Source organism: Azolla caroliniana, unplaced genomic scaffold (assembly GCF_043228905.1).
Source record: "Azolla caroliniana isolate FFs.n. ecotype wild unplaced genomic scaffold, voAzoCaro1.0.p SCAF_22, whole genome shotgun sequence".
Classification (NCBI taxonomy): Eukaryota; Viridiplantae; Streptophyta; class Polypodiopsida; order Salviniales; family Salviniaceae; genus Azolla; species Azolla caroliniana.
The window spans coordinates 7,454,203-7,475,308 of record NW_028230457.1 but is presented as its reverse complement, the minus strand read 5'-3'; the positions used below and the strand labels follow the sequence as shown (position 1 = coordinate 7,475,308).

The 21,106-nt window shown below is 42.1% G+C and overlaps 1 protein-coding gene across 1 annotated transcript; it reads left to right on the top strand.

Moving 5' to 3' along the window:
* Positions 1-2,376: 2,376 nt before the first annotated feature.
* Positions 2,377-6,822, top strand: LOC147849905 (triacylglycerol lipase 1-like). Its single transcript, XM_087337302.1, has 9 exons — positions 2,377-2,936; positions 3,039-3,152; positions 3,448-3,588; positions 3,907-4,017; positions 4,936-5,076; positions 5,413-5,453; positions 5,566-5,648; positions 6,074-6,169; positions 6,341-6,822. Exons 1-9 carry the CDS (start codon positions 2,751-2,753, stop codon positions 6,655-6,657), a joined length of 1,230 nt encoding a protein of 409 aa, XP_087193428.1. The 5' UTR covers positions 2,377-2,750; the 3' UTR covers positions 6,658-6,822.
* Positions 6,823-21,106: the final 14,284 nt, after the last annotated feature.

Below are 21,106 nucleotides of genomic sequence, written 5' to 3'. Positions count from 1 at the left end.
TGTCTTATTTCTCCACATGATCCTTTTCACGAAATGGAGACAGCGTAGTAACTAATATCACCTGATTTTTCTTGAAGGCTTGGTGATGAATCGTCATCTCTCTTCACACCTTGATATCCTCTCCAAACATACGTAAAGGACAACATGTGAATTGGTCTTTGTGAGTTAATGGCTCCATTGGAATATGCAACCTCACGTTAGAATTTATCATATTATTTTACTAGTGTAATCTCTGTATTTTAGCATTTTACTAGTGTAATTTTGCACTCTATCTCGAGCGCTTTAGTATAACTATTGGTAAAAGTAGGGATAAAAGAAAAAAGAAGGTAAACTCTGCATCTACTTCATATGAATAATACTTAAGCAATTAAGACATGCCTTGCACTTTTTTTTTTATTGCATGTGAGGTACCATAGTCTTATAAAGAATCGAATAGTACAATGAAAGGTGTATTTTACCTTGCAAATGTGCAATGTGGAGGAAATCAATCCACCAACACCAAATGCAGTTTAGACAGCTCAATAAAGTGCATGTGAGGTAGTTTAAAAATGAGATAATTGATGAATGAAAATATTCATCAAACTCGATAATCCTTGACATTCTTAATAGATGTGAGTGGCTCAAGAGAGGATGGTGTAGGTATAGACTTATTAAAGTCTCTCTTATTACCATCTCAAAGCAAGTGCAATTAGGCAGTCATGGACATCAAGATGAACAATGTACGGTGTACCCCCTTGCATTCAAGAACCATATTACCCATCACTTTTTGGGTATTTTATGATTTAATTGTTTTATGATTTTTTCAATTGTCTTTCCTAAGTAAGTGTTCAAAGTAAGGACAACAAGACACATATGTTGGAATTCTCGATGTTTATTGTTGCTAAGTCTAGCATCGCATGAACATGTGTATTTTATGGAAGTTAGAACAAAGAACTATGTTCGGGGAAACGTGTTGATATTTTCTCAATACCGCCCCAAATCTAGTCGTATGTTTTTGGGCAATCTATACATTAAATTTCTGAAATCTTTTACCTATCCCGAGGGATTCGTAATTATTTTGATAACTACACATAAAAGAACAAATTGTTGTGCAATCTTTTTCCTAAATCCAAGAGCCTTCTCCATCTAGAGATGACTTCTATTATTGTGACTTTCTCATCTTTCCTTATCAAAGGCAAGCAAAACCCAACTAAAAGCACAATAACTTGATTCATTAGAAATGAATGAAAATTTCCTTTCCAATATATACTAGAGAATGGCCTCTAAATTTTGGAATGGAAGGCAAAAAACACCTTCAAATTGGAGACATTGAAGAGTAAGACTAATTAGACATCGAGATATTGGTTAATAACGCCATTTCAACAAACTCAAAATCTATTTACCACACCTCAAAACAACCTCGGATGCTTTGGTCTTCTAGTACACGTGTTACGACAAAGATCTAAGCAAAGCATATTAATGCTCTTTATGATGGTCCCACATCATAAAGAGAGTGGTCATCCAATGACTCAATTATAGATATCAAATTTATGTACCTTAGTAAACATCCAATGGCCTAAATGCCAAGTTGATGTCTTTGGAAACCAAAAGTCTCCTTTCTTAGCAACTAAATGATACCGTACTCAACTCTCGTGACTTTCATATTTCGTGTTTAACCCTTAATTTTGAAAACGCATTTTTACCTCAATCTTTCAAAAGTGAAAAAAAAATAGCCCCAACATTTAATCGGGTCTTTCACTAGTGTTTTCTCGAGAACAATAACTAGCAATCTACTTAGTTATGTTAGAACCCACGATGAACCATAAACCGGCTATACAAATGTAGTTAGTCACCGTAGACGGGGGGGTGTTAAACCAAGTCCAAACATATTAGTCATCACCTGCGGGAAGAATGAGGTTCCACATTGGTCGATTTCCACGTGTGGAAACGTACCCCAAAACATAACCCAGTATGTGATTCGTAGTTCGTAGGTTATAACCACAGGGTTTCGAAATCCCAACAAAAGTAAGTCACACGCACACACACACACACACACACACGTAACTTACTATCGGAACCAAGCGAGAGGCCCCGACCGAATTATTGGACAAACACACGCGGGGGGCGGGGGACGGAGGGTACCCCCCGTAAATATGCAAAAGCATTTTGAATTAATTGAATGTCACCAAACCTTTGGCTTGAAAGAGAGAGGCTTCCTTCATTTGATTTGGCAATAACAACCCAATCATTTGATTTTAATTACATTCATTCATGGCTTCCTGTGGATGTATTCTATGTCCCTCCATTCTCTCTTCTTCTCTGTTTTTTTATACCAGGAGTGATTCCACTGTTCCTTCTTACATCCCCTTCTTCTAAAGCTTAATCCTGCTCTGATCGCCTAAAAGGCTAATTAAAGACTAAGCAAAGCAGCTTGATTCCACAAGCTTCTTCCTGCATAAGCTTAATCACGCGCTACTTAAAAAAAAAGCTTCCTTCACCATGCTCCGATTATATTCTCACCATTTTTGGGGGTTTATGTTGCTCAGCTAGTGACAGTCTGCATCGGAACGGGATTAATTGCATTGGTTTTGAGCTTCTTGTCGCGTTGATCGAACCGAATGTTGCATTAACCGAACCGAATGTAAATTCGTTGATTTAGCGGAATCAGAGAGTATTACGCTCTGCCACACATACATTAATCTTAATTAAAGAGGGTTTTTGTAAGTCCCAGTTAGATCCAGGATTTAACGTAGCTTAAATATTAGAGATCGATGAAGACGATGGAGGGTTTGCAGATTTTAGTGTTAATTGTTATGGCCAACTATCTTGTTTTTGGCCAATTGATTGTTACGAGGTGCACGGCGGGATTGGTTTCATACCACAAGACGGATCGTGCAGATGGCCTCTGTTCCGATCTTGTCATGCCCTACAAAGTTTACAATTGCCAGGAATATGTGGTACAGACTTTAATTTGTGCCGTCACTACTAATTAATGGTCGCATTCTCTTAATTACCCGCCTAACTTTATTGGAGCTTTTCGATGATTTATATGCTCGCAGGTTCAAACAAGCGATGGATTCCTGCTGGGCATTCAGAGAATGTGGAGGCCGGAAATGATCCCTACTACTCATAATCTTCTATCTCCAGTTCTTCTGTTCCACGGAATCTTCACGGTATTTTACTCCGTTTCGTAATAATTAGCTCCAACACACTTTCGATTCGATGGAATGTCATAATTCGATGGAAGTTTTTTTGCTTGTGCTCCTAAAATGTTTTAATAAGCTCAATGCTTTTATCATTAAAGCTAACTAATCATCATTTGGGAGGACCATAAAATGAATCCTTAGCCTCTAAAATATAAATTAATCATCAAATTGTTGAGTCACTAAAACCTCGGATTCAGTTCAAAGTAGATCAATGAATTAAATAAATGGTAAAGTGGGAAGATCATTCATGTGTTAACTGTAGGGAGGTGATGTATGGGTGATTAATCCACCCGGGGAAGGCTTGGGATTCATCCTTGCAGATCGCGGTTACGATGTGTGGATAGCAAACTATCGAGCCACAAGATTTAGCTATGGACACCTTAATTACACGAGCAAAGACAAGGTAAGATTACATTCTAATCCATTTTCAGCTGAAGGCAAAACACATGGTTTAATCAGCATGATTACCCCGCATTCTGTCTAAAAATGCCGGTATTATGCACGTAATTCGGAACTTTGTAACTAGAAACAACCCATTCTGGAGTTGTGTTAGGGCATGTTAATGACATTCCAATGCAATATATATGTACACAATGGATTAATCTTGCAATTTGAGATTAATGTTGTAATATAAGATTAAATCTTGCAAATATTTTGTACTAATCCAAATAATATGTATTTCTATATCTACTATTGTATGTACCACATTCAATTATTGTAGGGATTCTGGGACTGGAGTGTGGATGAGATTGCTTCCGAAGATTTTTCTGCTTCCCTACAAGTGGTGTCATCCGCCACTCAACAAAAAGTCCTTCTTGTGGCGTACTCCGAGGTTGGTAATGTAACTAACTCGTTGACAAACGTAGGACATAGTTGAGACCGGGGTCGACTCACTATCAAGATCTAGCTGCTACTAGTGAGACTAGAAAACATGGAGTTGAGATGGATGTGTCAATTGTTAGGCAAGTGAACATGATTAGTTTGATACATCAATGTGGCATGCAATTCATGAGAAATTATATATGTTTTAAGAAAAATGTGTGAACATATGGATTTGAACCTAGCCATGGCGTTTGGTTGATAGCATAAAATAGTGTATCACTAGGAAAAGAAAATATAGTCGAATCATAGTAACAAGTTTGTGTTTTGCATCACAAGGGAAATCATGTGTTCCTTGACACATATTCATTCCAATAGAAAAAGAAATGTGGTCAAAGCATAGTAACAAGTTTGCATTCAAACAGCTTGAAGAAAATTCATGTGTCACTAGACGTGACTTTATGGTACCGATTAATAATATGATTCATGGACACCCTTAATATTGTTTAATTAATTGAAACCGAACCTAAATATCTTGATGAAACTGATATATGGATCTTGTCTCATCTTGTGAACCTAACAGCCACTAGGAAAACTTTGGCCCTAGATGCTCGAAGAAGAAAGATCAACATTAATCTCAATGTTGGTTGTTCCCGTACACAATGTGTGCATAACTCACCTTGTACTTAGATGGCTCTTCCATGTTGAGATACCCAATGATAAGAGAGGCCAAGGAAAGTTCCACATTGACTTGGTCTTTTTTATCACGAATAGTAGACCATCACAACATTAAAAAGATATGTAGATAAGATCACATTAAGATATGTATAAAACAAATTGAAACACTTACCACAAAAATCGAAGTGAAGGGCTATCTATTATTACATAATCAATTCGGAGTAAAATTCAATGTTTCTAAATGATTGTATAGGGTGCTCAAGCAACATTAGCAACATTCTCGCAAGGGAAATTAGTGGAATTAGTAAGCAAAGTAGCTCTTCTTGCTCCAGTGTCATATATCACAAGTGGACCACAAATTGTCTACATTTCCTCCAAATTACAATTACAAAAGGTAAGCAACTTACAATCAAGTTTAGATATACTCTTTGATTTAAACATACATACATACATACATACATACATACATACATACATACACACACACACACACACACACACACACACACACACACACACACACACACACACGCACACACACACACACACATACCGACATACATACATGCATACTAAGGTGTTGAAATAGTAAATAACATAAATCTAACTTTTATAGGGACAAAGTGTCAATACAACTTTATGTATTGTATCTAATATATTTGTCCATTTGTCAATTACATTCTAACTATAAAATATATGAATTGGTACCCACTATATGATTAATATCCAGGTACTTGAGGCATTGCACATCCACCAACTCACTACACGTGGGTATGTGTAATCAAATTATAATTTTAAATGTTCTATTTCTACATGAGATTAAAGTAGTATTGATTAGTATCCTAATTCTTTTGTTATTTCTTGTTAAATTTGTCAAGCATAGACCTAGTGGTAGATCGCTGGTGGATTTCTTGTGTAAAGCAACTAGTGTGAAATGTTACAACGATTGGTTCCGACTTTTCTCAGGTTAATGTCTCATCATCAATTGATATGTTTAGACTGTGATGACTAATGATGAACATGTCGATTTGACTAATTATTATTTAGTAACTTAGTCAATGTATGTAATCAATAATGCTACTTAAATAGTGTGTGCAATGATTAATATCAAGTGTTTCGAATATTGAGGCTTAGTTAGAGCATCTACTACGTACATTGCAAGTGGAGTCACTAACAAGCCTTTTGTAGGTAGACTTTTGTACCGAATAACCCAAAGTATGAATTCTATGATTATCCAACATTAATGGGCCACACAATTACAATGTTACACAAGTGATTTTTCTTGCATCTAAATATGAACATTTCTTATGTGACAAAAAAATCAAAATTGGTGCAACTAAATATGAATATTCCCTATGTTAACAATTTGGTTTCTTTTATGCATGAATTAGGTTTTACTTGTTGCATGAATACCACGAGGAGGTCCTACATCGATAAATATGAAACCCAAGACACATCGGTGAAGAATTTGGCTCATTTTGCTCAACGTAAGTCATATTCAAAGGGAAAGCTATTCATATTATGCTTGACTATGGATGAATGTTTTCATAAACAAAATGTTAGATGTTAATCTCAATTCCTTTATAAGATGAACCTTAGATTTCACAAAATAAATCTTTTATAATCATTGAATGAATGTACATATGAATATGTTGCAGAGATTCGACAAGGCACATTTGCAATGTTCGATTATGGGACGCATGGGAACATCATGCGGTATAAACAATCAACATCACCAATATATAACATGTCACAATACCCAAGTAACCATGTGCCAACACTAATGGTGAGCGGTGAGAAAGATGCATTTGCCAATACTATAGATGTTGCCCATCTCCTTCGTGATATATCTCCATCACCTTGTCTTCACACCAGCATTGTGCCCAACTTTGGCCACCTAGACTTTGTATTTGGTTATAGTGCCCACACCATTGTATACAATAGCATTCTCACCTTCTTCCAACAAACAAACTGAATGTATGTTCATGTTACCTTAACTTGAGGAACATAAAATTGTTCCTGGCTAAGAACTCTAAAAGTCTTGCATTTCAAAAAATCATTAATTTTGTTTCTGTAGGGAGAAAATAATCAATATGAAAAAAGAGAAACAAGGATCATAAACACAGTGTCTCATTTTGCATGGATGTTCATCACAATAATAGTAAATATATTCACAAACAAACATGCACATTATTGACAATGTATAACAAGCATGTACATTAATTGGGTATCCTTATCATTTACAATGAATTGAGAAGGATAATTGGAAGTATTTGCATGGTGATGACGTAGAAACAAAGATAGACATGTACAAGAAAAAGCCAACCATCTCATTAAAGAGTCCTACTTATATGACATTTTCTAATATAATTAGACTTTGTAGGGAGCTCAATAGTATTGTTGTGTGATTTATGTGGGCATGTCTTCTTGAATTTAATTTCTAGGCCACTTGAAATTATACTATTAAAATTCATTTATGAAGAAAACGAGTACATGAAATGAGTCACAAATGTATGGATTTGCTCATGTGAGATCAAACATGATATAGAAAGTATTTTTTTGTTCTATATATTGCTTGCTGAACTCCAATGATGGGCTATTGAGGCACAAGTGATGAGAGTGGTCGACTATGCATACTTTGCTTGAAACAAGTTTGAGAGTCTGAGTATCACACTTTGATACAACGCTTTGCCCCTTTGATCATATTCGACCACACTTACCACACATCTTCGACCAAACCCAATCCTTGCACGCATTTTTGTCACAATGACAACTTGCATTCACGAGCGAAACATTCATTGGTAAAGATCTTGAACATCTAGAATCAGTACTCACTTTCACATGTATTACATGAAATGAAATATTTTTGGTCTCATAGGTCATATTTGACCTCCAAAGCCAATAAATAGAATTGATCTATTTGTTTATTTATCTATCTATCCATCCATCCAGATTTTTTCAATAGCACTATTGGTGTTAAGCAAGGATGCCCACTCTCACCAACATTATTTGGTCTATGCATTGATGAATTAGAAGAAATGGTTACCAAGTTTGTAAATGAAGAATGTGTTGAAGAAGTTGCCATTGGGAATGTTGTGATTATGCTTTTGTTATATGCGGATGATGTAGTGCTTTTTGCAAATACTTCAAGAGATGCACAAAAGCTTATGAAGGCATTGGAATTTTTTTGCATGCATACTAGATTAAGTGTCAATAGCTCTAAAACAAAGATTATGCTTGTGAAGAGTCAAAAAAGAGATAAACCATGCATTATGTACAACAATGAGCCACTTGAATGTGTGGAAAGCTTCAAATATCTTGGCCTTGAAGTTCCTTCAAATCATAAATGGAATGAATGTGCTACACGCCGCTTAGAGGCGGGTAAGCGAGCATATTATGCATTTGAGAACACATGCAATCTTGGAGATATTAAGTGTTGGGTCCTCAAGAAATATCTTTTTGACACTTTGGTGACCCTAGTTCTTCTCTATGGGGTGGAAGTATGGGGCGGTAGCATCCCTAAATCTACGTGGAAAGAGTTTGAAAATGTCCAAAAGCATTTTCTTACAAAGTTTCTACGAGTTAAGAAACAAAAGCCCTACACCCTCCTCCTCCTTGAGACGGGATCGCTTCCCATTGAGATCATGGCCATGGAAAGGGTTGTTGAATACATACTTAAGGTTCAAAAAAGCCCCTCACATCGACTTCCTAGAATTGCATGGGAAGCAAGCAAAAAGATCCAAAAGAGGCATAAAAGCAAAACTTTGTGTTCCGGTTGGATGCAAGATTTAGAAAAATGGTTTGGTAGATGGGATGCAAGACACTTGCTTCATGATGCATCACTAGATTCCTCTATAAATGAGGCCTTTTTGCAATGCCAATGTATCATGACATGGGACAAATGTGGTGGCTCACGCTTCACACATTATACTACAAATGTTGCACCTAATTACAAAACCATATTCTTCGTGGAACGGGGAAGCCGTACACATTGATACATGTTAGAGCCCATCCTGATATCTGCCATTCGAACCATTGCTTCCATGCGACTTAGCTCGCATGCATTGAGATGTGAGACGGGGCGTTGGGGCACAAGTGATGAGAGTGGCCGACTATGCACACTTTGCCCTAAACAAGTTCGAGAGACTGAGTATCACACTTTGATACAATGCTCTGCCTTTGATCATATTCGACCATGCTTTCCACATCTCTTAGATCGAACCCAATCCTTGCACGACGTTCTCTCACAACCATAATGTGCACTCTTGATTCCAACATTCATTGGTAAAGCTACTCACCTTCACACGTATCATGTGAAATGTAATATTTTTGGTCTCATAGGTCATATTTGACCTCCAAAGACGATAATATAATCTCTCTCTCTCTCTCTCTCTCTCTATTAGTTGAAAAATACATAACTGACGCAACCAGTTTCAGTCGGTTGAGTAGGGCTAAAGATGAACCAAGCCAAACTCAAGCTTCAACCGAGCCATGTTTGTGTCGAGAGAGAGAGAGAGAGAGAGAGAGAGTATATTGTAAAGATAATGTATTGCACTAGAAGATGGAATACAATAAACAACAAATTGGTTCATCCCGTATTATTAGATGCATATTTATAAGTCTTAATTGGGTATTCTAGAAAATCTTAGAATAAAGATTATGTAGAATATTCTAGAACGTTCTAGACAATAGAGCACTCTTGAATATTCTAGAACATTCTAGAACATAGGCACTCTCGAATATTCTAGAACATTCTAGAACATAGAGTACTCTAGAATACTTTATGATATTCTATATAGTTTATAAATTCTTTACACATAAATATATCATTACAATGGTTAAGAACTCGACACATATATAACAAGGTTGTGGGTTCGATTCCTTGTAAACCCAAATCGTATATAAGTGTCAACATGACACTACCCCCTTCTTCGACGACCCATATCACGGGTTGTATGGGTTGAACTAGGACCTGGCTTATGAGGATATTGTCGATGAAATTCGGTGACCATGTCCGCAACATTAACAAGATTTGTTGCAGGTTCCCAAGTTCGATCATTGGGTGTATAGCCTAACCAATCGACCAAGTAATACAACTTGTTGCACACGATCTTGGAATCGAGAATGGAAGCAACCTCAAATTCCGGTTCTTCCAAAAACTCTACAGGTGGTGGGGGAGTTGTAAGAGAGTCCGGAATTGAACTAGTGGTGTAAGGTTCGAGAAGGGAGACATGAAACACAGGGTGAAGATGCATGTGGGGAGGGAGGCCAAGACGAAATGCAACATCGCTTATCTTACTAGTGATCTCGTATGGGCCAAACCATTGGTAATCTAATTTACCACAAGGCCTAGTGGTCTTGATGTTGTGTTGTAGAAGCCATACACGATCTTGACCTGAAACATTTCTGAGGAGTCTAGGCGATGATGGTCCGCAATCCTCTTGTATGTACTTTGAGCATCACGCAAATTGTGGAGAATGGTAGCATGAATTTTTTGGAGACGACTGAGATGATCCGCAACAACAGGGTTGATAGGAACTCTGGGGTGTTTAGTCATCGTCCAATGAGGATGAGAAGCCGTATTTGCGAAAAGTGGCGAATATCCTGTAGACGAATGGACTGAGTTGCTATAAGTGAATTCCACCAAGTGTAGAAAATCAACCCAATCATCTTGTTGATAGTTGATGAAACAACAAAGATATTGCTCCAAAGTCTAGTTGGTACACTTGGTTTGGCCATTAGTCTCTGGATGGTAGCCCGAAGAAAGCTTAGCCGAAACTCAGAGAAGTTTTAACACGTGCTTCCAGAACTTTGAGATGAATTGTGGACCTCGATCAATAATAATATCGTCTGGGAGACCATGATGCTTGAACACCTCCCACATAACTAAATCCATTGTCTCTTGACTAGTAATAGACTTTGTACATGGCCAAAAATGTGCCATTTTGGTAAGTCGATCGACCACGGTCAGAATGGTATCAAAACCCCTCGAAACTGGGAGATCGGTAATGAAATCCAAGGATATAGACTTCCAAGGATTTTCAGGAATTGGAAGTGGTTGTAGTAACCCATACGATCGGTGTCGAGGACTCGTTGATCGACAACATGTATCACAACTTCGGACATACTCCACAAAATGACGAAGTCGAGGCCACCAATATTGCCGAGAAACTAATTCTAGAGTTTTGGTGACTCCAAAATGTCGAGCCATTGGTCTGTCATGACAATGTTGTAAGACTTGCAAGTGTGGGGGACCATCAGGAACATACAATAGGTTTTGCCGAAATAGAAAACCACCATGCCAATAGAACTGCCTATAGTCAGTACGAGGGTTTTGCGACTTCGAGCAAGAAGCAAGATCTGGGATGATATGATCCAAAACATCTTTTGCGAACACATCAGTAGCCATATTATCTCGAATGGAATCAAGAAGAGTGGAATCCCTAGGTGTGGTTATGGAATTTGTAGAGATTAAATGAGTAGAGATGAAAATTTACAATGAAATGAGTAGAGATGAAAATGATTCTATGATTCCTCATAAAGGGTGCACCTTGCCAATTAAAAAGAATTCTCTTGTTGACCTCAAGGAAATCTGGAATAGTACACAAACCTTTCCATTACAGCAGAGAAAACCATTAGAAATATGGAAGGATCCTTTTTTCGCGGTAGTAACTTCTGTTCCAGTTTAAGCTCTTGTCTAATGTTTTTCAAAATAATTGTCATTAGGATACCTTATGTGAAGGTGGTCATAAAGATTATATGTTATTTTAGTGAAGCTAAGCATGTTAACTTCACAAATGCGTCTAAGTGCATCAACAATGCTCATGGAACCCTTCATCATATGGAAAATTTAAATTCTTACATGAAATCTGCCTTGTTAGAATTGTTTTAAGGTAGGAAACATTGTAGCATTATCTTAGTTTAATATTTTACTCTGAGGAAAATAATGTAACCCTTCATACCCTTTACATGAAGAGGTACATGTTTGTTTAACTGTCAATAAACTATAACAAATAAAATGTAACAAAGGAACAATCAATACAAAAATTGCATAGCCGTACTCTCCCCTCCCCCCCCCTCTCTCTCTTGTCTAATCCTCAGATGGTATTAGAGCAATCTATGGATTGATCCGAACAACCAATACAAGGTGTTGTTGACCAAAAATACAAAAAAACAATCAATATTTGTGGGAAATCCAATAAATATCACAACAAATCAAATGGCAAGAAAGTATGGTTGGTGAGACTCATAGAACACTAGAATGTCGAAAACTAGAATAAAGTTAATTATGGAAAGACAAAATCTTAAAGGAAGTGTGCATCTAAGTGATCAGCAAGTTGATCATTGTTGAGCAGCAAGCTCAACCAGATCCGGATCGGCATCCAGAAGGATGAGCCGGTGAGCTGGGGAGCCGGTTAGTTGGATCAAGCAGTAACCGGAAGCCAAATAGCAGCTAGTCTACTAGGGATTTAATATCTCGTAGTTAGTGTCAGACGCTCGTGTGAGCATTGAAGTGCACCGTACTTCTGTCAGTCCGGATGGACTTGTATAAAAGTGTTCACTGAACACATACGATGTACAGACTGAGTAATATGGTTTGAATTGAGTTTCTGTGTGCTCTCTCTCTCTGTCTCTCCCCCGTACTGTTAAGCTCTCCATTAAACCTGTTTTCTGCTTTCTGTTTTCTATTGCTTCCGCACAATATTTGTTTCTACATGGTATCAGAGCGTGAGGGTTGAGAACCTTTGCAGCCGACATTCGCTTTCGCAAGAAGAAAACCTAACCTTTGTAAAGAACGAAAAAAAAAACAAATGGATAGAGGAATGGCTAGCTCGCTCCTGGTGGAGAAGCTCGATAGATCCAACTACGCATCTTGGTCATACAAGATGCACTAGTACCTGCTTGGGCATGGTTACTGGAGCTATGTCGACGGAGCTAACGACACAACACTTGATGTGGCACACAAGGACTTCTTGGTGTGGGAACAATCGGCAAGCAGAGTGATGTACTGCTTTGCGTCCAGTGTCAGAGAGCAGCTGCTGAGCCACATCCGAGATGCCAAGACGCCGAAAGAGGCTTGGGGAAACCTGAAGAAGGTGTTCGCCGCAAGCACTACAGCCCGGAAGCTGCAACTCCGACAGGAGCTGAGCAATGTCCAATAGAAGGACATGTTCGTGGCTGATTACACGGCCCGAATCAAAGAGATCTGTGACTCGCTTGCCTCTATCAACGTCACTATAGAGGAAGACGAGATGGTACAGGTCTGCCTTGGGGGCCTGGCGTCTAAGTTCTGAGCTTTCCGGACAGCAATGTGTACGAGGGAGAATACACCGTCATTTTTCGACTTACAGTCGATGCTCCTTGTAGAGGATAACCACGCCGGTGCGTCAACAAGTGCACCCATCGACAACCGGATGCTGTACATGGAGGCGGATCGGCCCTGTGGGCGTCGTGGACGAGGCGGGTCGGCATGCAATGGAGGTGGCCGGCAAGAGCAAGACCGACGACATAGAAACCGTGCCGACAACAGTTCCGGGACCTCCACAACCAAGGGGAGTCAAGGTGGCACCGGAGGTCGGCAAGACAAATCCACCAGAGAATGTTGGTACTATGGCAAAAAGGGCCACAGAGAAAGCGAGTGCTGGAAAAAGCGCGCCAATTCGGACAAATGCGGATCTGGCCGAGAGAACCGGCAATACTCACACTATGCAGAAGGATCAGGAGGATCCAAAGCCGGTAAAGGGCCAGCCTTGGTGATGAAACACGAGGCTAACTCGATGAAGAAGACCACTTCCAAATCGGAGGAAGTGTGGTACGTTGATTCCGGTGCGTCAAATCACATGACGAACCAGAAAGAGTGGTTCTCCTTCCTGGAGAAACCGGAACAACCGAGAGTTGTCGAAACCGGAGACGACACTCCTCACCCAATCATGCATGTCGGAGAAGTTCCCTTCAGCCACGTCAGACAGAGGGGGAAGCTGATGAACGTATTACATGTTCCGACTATCATGAAGAACCTGGTGTCGGTCGGACAGATCGTCGACTAGGGAATGCTGGTGCGGTTTACGTACCTCGGGTGCTTCATCGAGGAGGGCCAGGTTATTGCGCAAGGGCGCAGAGACGGGAGGATGTTCATCCTCGACACCAATGACGTCGACACCACTTTGTTCGCCAAAGGATAGAAGATTAAATCGGACATCGATCTCTAGCACAAGAGGATCGGCCACGTCAATTACTAGAGGCTTCAAGACCTGCAAACGAAACCAGTTGTTTTCGGTTTGCTGAAGTTCAGTGGCCGAAAGGTCCAAGTATGTGAAGCCTACCAACTCAGGAAGCAACACCGGCTTCCATTCCCCACTGAATGAAACCGTAGTTGTAACAAGCTCGACCTTATTCATTCGGATGTATGGGGACCGGCACAGAACGTGAGTCTTGGCGAGAGTCGATACTTCGTCTCCTTCATCGACGACTATAGACGGCACACATGGATCTATGTCATTGAGCAGAAGAGCGAAGTCTTCGACTGTTTCCGGAACCTCCAAAGCATGGTGGAATCGGAATTGGAGAGGGAGATCAAGTGCCTGTGGTCAAATGGCGGAAAAGAATATTTTGCCGGCCAATTCAACAGTTATCTGCAGTAAACAAGAATTCAGAGAGAGTTCAGCTGTAGATACACACCGGAGCAAAACGGTGTGGCCGAAAGGAAGAACCGGTCGCTTGTCGATGCGGCAATGGTAATGCTGGAAGAGAAGAGCATGCCCCATTTCTACTGGGCGGAGGCGGTTCGGACGACCGTCTACATCCAAAACCGGATCGGTGACAAGGTGTTCGCGCATGAGCTGTATTTCGGGCGCAGGTTTAGGGTTTAGGTCCGAGTTAACCACGATGTTGAGTTTGATGAGACGACATCATGGTATGCCTTACCGGCTCCGACTTCCGACCCCGACCCGATACCGGAGGATGAGGCTAGTGAGCCTCAACCGGTTCAGTTAGAAGATGATGAATCCAGGACTCAAGAAGAGAGTCCAGAATCGTTTCGGTTGAGTGGGCCGAACGAGAGACTGGATCAATCAGAACAGTTAGAAGAGGAACCAGTGAGTAGTGAAGACTCTGTCGTGCTCTCCCCGCGCAAGGAACCGAGGAGATGGCTCATGCGGAAAGTGAAGGGGAAGAAGAAGATGTCGGATTATGAAACCGGTAATAATGAGTCGGATAAGAGCGGACCCGACTCCGGAAAGGACAATGACGGTTCTTCGGCACCGAAGACCGAACCGGCCAAGAAGGGCCTCAAACCGGGTAACGGTGGGTTACGCCGGTCAACCCGCCAGAAGAAACCTGTTAAGCGGTACGGGTACAATGAGTACATGGCGCATCACTATGCGTACATGACCAGGGTGGCGGAAGTGTGTGAGCCGGAGAGCTACGCAGAAGCGGCAAATGACGCACATTGACGTGCCCCTATGGAAGAAGAGATGCGGGCACTTGCTGCCAACGATACAAGTGACCTGGTTGACCCTCCCCGTCACAATAAACTAATTGGATGCAAGTGGGTGTACAAGGTAAAGTACAACGCCGATGGTTCAGTTAACCGGTACAAGGCCCGGTTAGTGGCGAAGGGATATGTGCAAACCCACGGAATCGACTATGACGAGACCTTCGCTCCAATAGCGAAGATGACGACGGTTTGTGTGGTGTTGGCGGTTGCTGCGGCAAGGGAGTGGCATCTTCACCAGATGGACGTGAAGAATGCATTTCTTCAAGGCGATCTAGAAGAAGAGGTCTTTATGACCCAACCTCCCGGTTTTCAGTTGGAGATGAACAAGTCGGTTTTATGCCGGCTGAAGAAGTCACTTTATGGCCTGAAGCAAACCCCTCGAGCTTGGAATGCAAAGATTACGCACCAGTTGTGTAAGTTGGGATTTGCGGCCTCCAAGTTTGACTCTTCGTTGTTCATTTGACAAGGTCCGGACGGTCCAGTTTGCATCTTGTTGTATGTTGATGATCTAGTCATCACCGAACCCGAACTCGGACTCGATGAAATCAACTGAGTCAAGTCCCAGCTGTCGGACGCATTTGAGATGAAGGACCTGGGGGACCTTCACTATTTCCTTGGGATCGAGGTAATCCGAACCCCTGATGGCATATTACTCTCACAAAGACACTATATGTTGAATATGTTGTACAAGTTCGGCACGACGGAATGCCGCCCTATTTCTACACCCTTGGACCGGAAACATAAGCTCTGTCTCAACTACAGACCGACCTGCGATGAGAAACGGTTCCGACAAATTGTCGGAAGCCTTATATATTTGACCATCACCTGACTTGACATCAATTATCCGGTCGGTGTGATTAGTCAATTCATGCAACAGCCGATCGTCGAGCATCTTCAATGTGCGCACCGAATACTGCGGTATGTGAACGGCACGAAGGACCGGGGACTGTTATACCGGCGAGGTATGACCGAAGTGCTAGTCAACTTTCGGCTATATGTTTTCCCTTGGTAGCGCGGCTGTTGCGTTGAGCAGCAAAAAGCAGGCAATAGTGGCTCTGTCGAGCACTAAGGCTAAATATCGGCGTGTTACCATTGCCGCCTGTGAAGCCATTTGGTTTCGGCGACTGCTGCAAGACCTGCGGATCGTGGTGCCGACCCCGATCCTGATCTACTGCGACAACATAAGCAGCATGCAACTCGCCAAGAACCCCGTTTTCCATGCTCGCACAAAGCACATCGAAGTGCACTATCACTTCGTGCGTGAGCGTGTCTTGAGCGGTGAAGTCAAACTTCGGTATGTTCATACAGATCGGCAAGTTGCCGACATCTTCACCAAATTGCTCGGATCGGACAAGTTGCAGCACTTCACCAAAATGCTTGGTGTTCAACATCTCGACGTGCCACACTTGAGGGGGAGAATGGGCAAAGACACCACCGAAATGGGCAAAGGCAAAGAGACTGCCAATTGTGCTGGTGGGGGAAGAACCGATAGCGACAGAGTCAAGAAGGACAGAGCCGACCGGAAGAAGAAGGCCAAGACCCGGACATGGTCTGATGTGGTGAAGGGCCTAGAACTAGAAGAAAAATCGGGAGCAACCGATTCGGACAAGAGCTGGAACGAATCGCAGACAACTGATTTGGTTCTACAGAAGGATTCGGAAGAACCGGATCAATTCAAGGCCAAGAGGACGAGAAGGCAGCAAAAGTCGACGCCAACACGAAGGGATCGGCAAATCAGCAAAAACCAAAGTCACAACAACGAGGGAGCTGAATTGGGCATGTTGAGTAGACAAGCCGACCAAGGAAGTCAAGGTGCGCAGGAACAAAAGGGTCGCGGCAAATGGGACCGGACCAGACGAGGAGCGCGAGCGAGGCGGGGTGACGCTAGAAGGAGTCAGGTGGAAGGACCAGCTGCCATAGAGACTGACACTACGATCCGACCTCAAATTGAGCTTGAGGGGGAGTGTTGAGCAGCAAGCTCTGTTAGGAAACAGATCCCTCCGGATGGGATAGGAGTACTTGGCAATGGAAGACCCGGTGAGAATTGGATGTTGCAGGCCCGGTGAGAACCTCTCGCCGGATGGAAGGGACATATATGTAAATATGTTCCAGAGAGCCCACTAGGGCTATATTTGTAAATAGCCCGAAAGTCATATTAGTATAAATATGACCTAGGGCAAACTTAATAACGTTGATAGAGTTAGTTGTGTGATTATCGTTGTTGCGATAATTCTGTACGTAACTGTGTACAGAGAGAAAGAGAGAGAGAGAGGAAGAGGTCATTGGCTCTATTGTAACCGCCGCCTGTGGCGAATATAGCAAGCTCGAGGTTGTTGCCTCAGTGCTTTACTATTGTACATTGTGATATAGTGATAGTTTGCAGTCTGTGGGTTGTCGTGGTTTTTTCCCTAGTTTGGGTTTTCCACGTTAACATCTAGTGCACTCTCTTCTCTTTACTATGTCGTGCGTACATTACCCGTTTTTCTGTGATAAACAGATCACCCTCAGTACCCTTGGACGGAGACACGCCACAGAGAGTCTAGATTGGTAAGGAAGTGTCCTACCGGCATTTGAAGGTATTCGGGTGTCTTGCGTATGTGCATGTAGCTAAGGACTGGAGAGGAAAACTAGATCCGAAGACCCGGCCATGCATATTCCTCGGTTACGACAACGATGAGTTCGGCTACCGAGTGTGGGACCTGGTCGACAAGAAGGTATTCCGGAGTCGAGATATTATCTTCATGGAGGGCAAGACGCTCGCCGACTGGGAGTCGGAGAAGAAGATAATGAACTTCGAGTCGACCGGTAAGGATCGATTCTACGATGAGCAGACCCAACCGGCAAGAGACCGGTTAGCACTCGAGGAACCAGCCGGTTACAATGAGGATACCGAACCGGCAGAAGAAGAAGTAGAGGAAGCTGAAACCGGAACCGGCCAAGACCCCGAATCAGATTCGGATGAAGAGCAAATGGAGGAGCCGGTTACCGAAGCCCAAAGACGGAGATATCCTCTCAGAAAAAGAAGGGCCCCCCGGAGATTTCCGAATGCAGAGCATGTGCTGCTAACTGATGAGGGGGAGCCAGAAAGTTTCGAAGAAGCGAAGGATGACACCCACAACCGAAAATGGTTAACTGCCATGCAGGATGAGATGGATTTCCTGCATGAGAACCATATGTATGAATTGGTGGAGTTGCCGAAAGGAAAGAGGGCACTCCGAAACAAGTGGGTGTACAAGTTGAAACCGGGAGATGCCAGCAACCCCCCCAGATACAAAGCCAGGATCGTGGTGAAGGAGTTCCAACAGAAGAAGGGCGTGGACTTCGACGAGATATTTGCCCCAGTAGTAAAGATGACCTCCATCTAGACGGTGCTGAGTATAGCGGCAAGCATGGACCTCGAGGTAGAGCAGTTGGACGTGAAGACGACATGCCTTCACGGTGACCTCGAAGAGGAGATTTACATGCAGCAACCGCAAGAAGAAGAGGAGCTTAAGGTTGTTGCCTTAAAGTCTCCTGTGTATTTCCTCCTACCATAGCAACAGTGTTTGGAGTTTGTGGACTCCTGTGGTTTTTTTACCTATTAGGGTTTCCACGTAAAATACTTGTCCCTGTACTCTTATCTTTTGTTTTCATTTTTTTTCTGCCACTCCAAATTGTTGCACCTGGATACGCATTAGTGAGAACTGCTTGTGGCCGGGTCGGATTCTCTACAAATGGGACTACGACAAGAGACCAAGCACAAGAGAGCCGAACAAATAGTAGCTGAAGGAAAGTCGAAGACCAGCCCGATCAAACGAGCCGAAAAGGCAAAGTCAAAAGAATCGGAATGCCAAGAGGCTGAAGATACAACATTGAGTGAGGACACCCACTGGAAAGGAAATGATCGAGGGACAAATGAACCTGCTGGAAAATCGAAGGGCCGGCGAGGAGCACGGACAAATGAACCCGCAGGCAAATCAAAGGGCTAGTGAGGAGCACAAGAACAAGCGTATATAGAGAGCAGACGATCGACTAGAGACCGAGAGTCAGAATTAGACAAACAAGCCAATTCAGACACAAGATGATTCGAACCAGTCGATCCGACCAACTCGGACAAGCCGAGACCCGGATGACATACGATCCGGATAACTAGCCGAATTAGGCTAGATCCCGACTTTACCTTTGTCGATTCGGCCATATGTCGACTGACTTATAATTACACAAAATTATAACTTCAAATTAAAAAGTGTAATCTAGGTTTATAGGGGTGATAACCCTATATCACGGTATATAGATAAAGTAGTCCTTTTACGATGGAGTTTGTTGGTCTAAAAGTCTCACTCTACCCACTTGTATCCTAGTGTGAACATATCCTCACAGATAGGGTTAAGTTACCCTAACTATATAAGTGATAGACTAAGCATTGTAAAGAAAGTTCGAAGGTTAAAAAGCAAGATAGTCTTCTTTGAGCACTCTCTCTCTCTCTCTCTCTCTCTCTCTCTCTCTCTCTCTCTCTCTCTCTCTCTCTCTCTCTCTCTCTCTCTCTCTCTCTCTCTCTCTCTCTTAGTGCAACTATCTTCTTGAATCTTGTTATTTTGCATATATCTTAATCACTACGCTTGTTGTTTGCTAAACTTAGAACTGATCTTCCACTCTCAACATGAGTATGAAGTTGACCACCCCGACAAAAGTGATTCAAATGTGTCGGCTCACTCACTAGACAATGAGATTGGTGTGCCCATTATGTGGCCACCGACAGTAAAGAAGGCACTCATGTCAGCAAACAAAAATCTTTGACACTCATCACAAGAGAATAACTCATTCACTCGATTCGGCTACAATGAGTATATGGCCCATCATTATTCCTTCACGATGAAGGTGAAGACCGAACAAGAGCCCGAAATCTTTACGGGTTTATGTGTATGTGTAAATCTGCACAAGTGTAATTGTGAGTGTGAGTAGATATGTATGTGAACACATGCACACGTGTGTGCATGTGGACAGATAAGAAGAGGTGTCAGTGAGTGATTGATGTGAATCGCCAAGGGGGCTTCCACCCCTATGTATCTACCCTTTTGTAACTATTTAACCCCCTTATGGGGAATGAATGAATGAAGGAATAAGTTCTCTCTCTCAACTTCTCTCCCTTGTCATCTCTCTCTCTCTCTCTCTCTCTCTCACGTTGAACCCCCTTGGGAGGGGGGGTGGAGCCATTCTAGGCACCACCCCCACCCCACAATGTTTATCAATCTCGCCATCACATCGTTCATCATCACTAGCATCATCATCGCTAACGCCATTCCTATCTTTATCACCATTTCCATCTTCATTATCATTAACCCTAACCCTAAAACCTATAATAGATGTTATTAGCCAGGTGTTCGAATTCAACATTCAACATAGACCTGGAGCACAACATGTAGTTGCGGACTACTTAAGTCGACTCAAATCAGGTGAAGCAAGCGATGGAGTCAAAGACGATTTTCCGGATGGACACGTAGTACGAATTATAGCGGTTAATACAAACAAAAGGCAACATAAGAGGATAAATGACTGTTGGATATGTTATGGTTTCTCACCACGGGGTTGCCAATGGCACAGATGCGATTAGACGAGAAGAAACGGTTGGCAATAAGAAACCGAAATTTTTGCTTGCTCAAAGACATTCTTTATCATAAAGGAGTAGACGACATCTGGAGGAGATGTGTCCGAAGCGACGAAAAGCCAACAATATTGCAAGAGGGGAGACGACATCCCAGAAGGTATTGCAAAGCAATCTCTGGTGGCCAACAACCCAAAAGAACGCAATGAAGTATTGTCGGGAAGGCGACCTATGCCAGAGAATGGGCCGGCTATCCAAACAAGTTCGCATGCCACATCAGCCGGTAATGCCCTTAGAGCCATTTCAGAAATGGGATCTCAATTTTGTCGAACCTTTGACACCAGTTGT

Coding starts and splice junctions, on each gene's coding strand:
- LOC147849905 (XM_087337302.1), top strand. CDS start 2,751: ATGAAGACGATGGAGGGTTTGCAGATTTTAGTGTTAATTGTTATGGCC. Junction 2,937..3,038: donor ACAATTGCCAGGAATATGTG/GTACAGACTTTA, acceptor ATATGCTCGCAG/GTTCAAACAAGCGATGGATT. Junction 3,153..3,447: donor TGTTCCACGGAATCTTCACG/GTATTTTACTCC, acceptor TGTTAACTGTAG/GGAGGTGATGTATGGGTGAT.